The sequence below is a fragment of the Calonectris borealis genome, chromosome 3, assembly GCF_964195595.1.
Source record: "Calonectris borealis chromosome 3, bCalBor7.hap1.2, whole genome shotgun sequence".
Classification (NCBI taxonomy): Eukaryota; Metazoa; Chordata; class Aves; order Procellariiformes; family Procellariidae; genus Calonectris; species Calonectris borealis.
Window position 1 is genome coordinate 114,515,376 of NC_134314.1, and position 4,642 is coordinate 114,520,017.

Here is a 4,642-nt window from a genome sequence, read left to right on the forward strand (position 1 = left end):
TTGGGTGAGCTGACGCATCTATACCGCCCAGCAAGTGGACGTTAATCTCTACCATTGCCATGAGTTAGCGGGGGGTCTGCAGAAACTGCCCGACAATCAGTGTGCAAGGAGGGTGGCTGCAGGGGGCAGGAAGCTGCAGGTGACGGTGGCTGCAGAAGGACCTTCAGCCCTTCCTGGACACCGTGCCCTGCCTACGTCCTGCCCTCGCTCTGAGCTCGTGGCGCTGCTTCTAGGAGATACCCAAATCTCACCAGGACACAGTCCCAGGCAACCTGCTCCAGGTGAGCCTGCTGGAGCAGGTGGGTTGGAGCAGATGACCTCCACAGGTCCCTCCCAAACTCCACCCTCCTGTGGGACTCTGTGCTTCGCTTTCACTCCTAAAGCATCCCAACTCAGGCCTGATGCCCGCTGGAAAGGATGCTGGCACAAGGGACGATCCCAAACTCCTCCCCGAGCATTCATCACAAAGCAACAGCTCCCCACTCCACAATATCGTTCGGCAGACACAGTCAGAAGAGAGAAAAGACCATTTTATTGTGCACATCAGCTGTGGGGGCCCAGGAGTCACAGCGGTTCAGCTGGTGAAAACAAATCAGCCCCTGCAACGACAGAGTCAGAAAGCTCTGATAAATCCCTAGAGGCAGGAAGAGGCAGGATTTTGTTCCCTTTTCTTTGGGGAAGAGCGTTTACGAGGAATTCTTTATGGCCCAGAAGAGAGAGCTGTTGCTGGCATTGGCTATGGGCTGGCTTTGGTGCCTTATCCCCACGGGTAATGCCCTTAGAGCCCTGTGCCTGTGCAGAGATGCCCAGTGCCCCTGTGCCACGCAGCAGGGCTCGATGGGGAGCCCCCGGGGAGCTGCCACGGAGTTCTTCCCAAACCCCACGCAGCACCATCCCTCGCTGTCCCTTGCTGCGAGCTGGGAAAGATGGGCAGCAGAGCCTGGTACACACCTGGCCTTCCTGACCTTCTGCACCTTCCTGCTTTCCTTCAGTCCCCGTCTTTTTCTGTCTTCCTTCTTTTCTTTGCTCGTTGGCATTCCCGCTCGTCTGCCCAGACCTCTTGTCTCTTTCTTTTTCCTTGGTTTTCGTTGTCCCGGCGGGAGCCTGCAAACCTTTCCATCCCACAATGTGATTAGACAGGGAAAGCCAGGAGCAACTGGCATCAGTTCTTGATTTCACCAAAGCTGACTCGTTTTACCTTCTCTCCTCTGAAAGGCCCTTTAGTTCTTCTGCGCTTCCCAGGGAGTCTGCCGTGGTCTGTGGGGTGCTTGGAGGCAAAGCAACGGGTGCCTAGAACAGAAATGTTGGCGTTAGCAGCTGGCAAGGGACGCCCTGGAGTAGTAAGCGACTGTTTGGCAAATTGCTACCTTAGCTCTCCAGAGAAGATCCCTTTGGCTGCTTTGCGTGAGCCCTTTCTTCCAAGGGCCTCACTTTGGAACACCATGTTCACACGGCTGTGTGACCCTCAGTTAATTTGGGGGGGCCATTCAGCAGGGAGCCTGCGGTCCCCCTCCGCGCAAGAAAAGGCTTGCCCGCTTCGTTCTGCGGGGTTTCTTCTGCCCTCCCCAGACAGAGCTCGGTGGATATCCCTTTGGTGCAATAGCACCTTCTGCGCTGGGAGGCTTTGCTTTTGAAATCTCCCTTTCTCTAGGTGTTTTGTAGGTCTTTCCTTTCATTAAGCAGGTGCCTAACATGCGAGAAACCACCTTTCTGGTTTTACTTACCACGTATCATTCTGAAGGATAAAAAACCCCACACAAAGCCACCAGAGCTCGAGCGCCAGGAAGAGGCACAGCAGCTACTTGGACTCCTCAGCAACTACCCTCCTACACGAGACACATTGTCCCGGCGTTTGTGGAGCTGCCATACCTCTGCCGTTTCCGATCCCGCCACCGTGTCTGCCCCTGCTGCTTTCTGGAGGACAAGCAGAGAGGCTGGTGTGTCCAGGAAGGCTTTTGCCTGGTGCTCCATGTCTGCGTCGCCTGCAGGGCCCCGTTGCTCTTCTAAAGGCAGTTCTGGAAAGCAAAAGCATGGGCAGCAAAGTGATTTCTTGCAAGAGGACAACAGCTAAACCAAAACGCACCCAAAGCCCTACGCCAGCATTCTGCTGAGGCTGTGATGAGCCTCAGTCCCTCCTCATACCTGTGGATCTGTCCATGGGCGCTGGTGACGCCTCAGCTGAGGGACTGGAAAGGCCAGTTGTCTCCTCCCCAAAGACTTCACAATGGTTTTCAATCAGAAACTCCACCAGCACCTTCACCTGCACACATCACATCCTTGGTTTCAGCACAGGGGGCGGAAAACGTGTCAAGCAGCCTCTCCCACTCCTGACCCTTGCCTCTGCGCAGAAGGCTGTGGCTGTGGGGCTGCTCTGCCAGGCAGCCGCCCCACCGGCATTTGCTCAAGAGAGGAGGCAGCCAGGGACCTCTGACCAGCCGAGCTCTGATGGTTCGGGAAGGCTGCAGCCGGCTGCTCAATAGAGCGTACCTTCTGAGTCACCTCCAGCATGGCCTCCAGCGGGAGCAGGTCCTCGCTGGCTGGGCTCAGCAGGTTTGGCCCCAGGCAGATGGCCAGGTTGCTGCAGCTCATCCTGCTGGTGGAGGCGTTGTGGCCGATGTGCTGGAGGAGGGACAGCAGGCGCTTGAGGAGGAGGAGGTTGGCTGCAGGCAACTTCTCGGCCACCCTGAGGGAACAGGAACGCAACGGTAATAGAGCAGCTGTTGCCCACAGCCGTCCCCGAAGCTTGCCCAAGGCAGGTGGGAGCCAGCGGCTGTGTTGCGCAGCTTTGCAGGTGCTCTCAGCCAGCGGTCAGGGCTCCTGCTCAACAGGCAGGCTGCTGGCCACACTTACGCTTTCAGCTCTTCCACCTTCTCCTCCTTGACGCTCTTCTGCATCGCCGCCATCCAGTCCTCGTAGAGGTCCATCAGAAGGAGCTTGGCAGGGATGCTTCGCAGGAAGTCCTGCAATGCCAAGGGCTCGCGGTGAGCCTTTGAAGAGTCCAGGCCAGCCAGGGGCTCTTCCAGCTGCAGGTCAGAAGCGCTCACCTTCAAGATGACGGCCAGCAGCAGCACAGGCTGGCTACCCAGGTCGACGTCTGCGCCGCTGTCCAGGGCCTCCCGCAGCTCCCGAAACGCCGTCCCGCTGGCAGCTAGGCGGAATATCCCCTCCGTTGATGGTCCTTGCTGATGCAGGATATCCAGGAGCTCCTGAAGGAGACACAGGAGACAGTTGCTTGGCTGAAGAGCTGCCTTCTGACAGCGGTGGCCGGGGCCAAAGCTCTGCCCAAGAACCAGCTCCTTTCCCCCGCAAAGGGGCTGGGAGCAGAAGCGTGTTCTGGGGGTGAAGAGCGCAGTCGCCCATCCCTGGAGCTCCTGGGGACACCCACCGCCTCTCCGGAGCAGCCGGAGGGAGGGCTGGGGCCCCCCTGTCCAGGCTGCCTTACCTGGATGGGCTGGGGCAGCGTGCCGTCCTCCCCGCAGAGGGCTGCCAGGGGCTGGCCAAAGAGCGCCCTGCTGCAGCCGGAGCCCGCCTGCCCTGGCGCCTGGGCAGCGTCCGGGCTCCGCCACAGAGCAAAGGGCCAGGGCAGCCCCCTCCTCCTGCTGCTGCCGCTCCCTGCTGCTGCAAAGGAAAAGAGAGCAAGAGCCCCTCAATGGAGACGGCCAGGCCAGCGCTCCCGGAGCCTGCCCTGCCCTGCCCTGCCCTGCCCTGCCTGCAGCGCGGTGCTGAGCGGTGCGGCAGGACGGGCAGGGAGGCAGCAGCCGGAGCCGCGGCTCCGGGTGGGAGGCTCCCGAGAGTCGGCGTGCCACCGGGACAGCCTGTCCCAGGACTCGCCCTGCCCTCCTCCAAGCTGTGGGCAGCAGCAGAGCCTGCGTGTCCCCGCAGAACCACGTCCAGCGGCTGCTGCCCAGTGGGTGTCCTTGCTCCTCCAGGTGACATCCTCCCTTGGGGTGCCACACCTGCGGCGACACTCAAGGGACAAGTGAGCACAGCTCCTGCCGGCTCCAGCCGAGGAGCGGGGACCCATCCGCCAGGCTCTGGGGACCTCGAGCGCTGGGCACTATCGAAGGGTCCCCAGGGCTCAGCTCTCTCCTGCTGCAGCGTGATGGGCACCAACTGCCTCTGGGCGAAGGGCAGCAGCAGCAGCATCCTCACTTCTGCAGACGTGCCAGTTCAGGAGAACAGAAGGCCCTCCCTGCCTTTCTCACCAAAACTCACCTGCCGAGTGGCAAAGTCCCACTCTGTTGGCAGATGGGGCCGTCGGAGGCCCTTGCGTGGGATCACCCTGCAAGAACCAGGCTGCGCTTAGAGAGCAGCCCTGCAGCAGAAAGGGCCACCGGCGAGCTGCCGCCCGGCACCAGCAGCCTGAGCACGGCAGAGCTGGGACCCTCTGCCCTCCCAGGCTCTCTGCCCCGCGCAGCAGGTTTCCTCCCAGCACCGCCAGTGAGGACGTGCCGGCGTTCCTGGTGGCTCCCCAACCTTCTCCGCTCCCCGAGTGGCACCATGGGACCTCCCTCACTCCCTCCTGCACAAGGTCACCCCAGTCGCAGCACACCCCGGCACAGGCAGAGGAGGCTGAAAGGCAGCCATTCTCACCTCTGCCTGGCCCTCCATCAGCCTCCGCAGGCTCCTGGCGCTGAATGTC

At 60.9% G+C, this 4,642-nt stretch overlaps 1 protein-coding gene across 1 annotated transcript; it reads right to left on the reverse strand.

Annotated features, from left to right (window-relative positions):
- Positions 1-512: 512 nt before the first annotated feature.
- LOC142081458 (T-cell activation Rho GTPase-activating protein-like) lies at positions 513-2,914 on the reverse strand. Its single transcript, XM_075148182.1, has 7 exons — positions 2,851-2,914; positions 2,488-2,683; positions 2,143-2,260; positions 1,870-2,015; positions 1,199-1,290; positions 952-1,112; positions 513-599 (listed from the first exon to the last, which is right to left on the reverse strand). The coding sequence occupies exons 1-6, from the start codon at positions 2,901-2,903 to the stop codon at positions 989-991; spliced, it is 729 nt and encodes a 242-aa protein (XP_075004283.1). The 5' UTR covers positions 2,904-2,914; the 3' UTR covers positions 513-599; positions 952-988.
- Positions 2,915-4,642: the final 1,728 nt, after the last annotated feature.

Coding starts and splice junctions, on each gene's coding strand:
- LOC142081458 (XM_075148182.1), bottom strand. CDS start 2,903: ATGGCGGCGATGCAGAAGAGCGTCAAGGAGGAGAAGGTGGAAGAGCTG. Junction 2,684..2,850: donor AAGGTGGAAGAGCTGAAAGC/GTAAGTGTGGCC, acceptor CTGTTCCCTCAG/GGTGGCCGAGAAGTTGCCTG. Junction 1,291..1,869: donor CGGGATCGGAAACGGCAGAG/GTATGGCAGCTC, acceptor TTTCTGTTCTAG/GCACCCGTTGCTTTGCCTCC.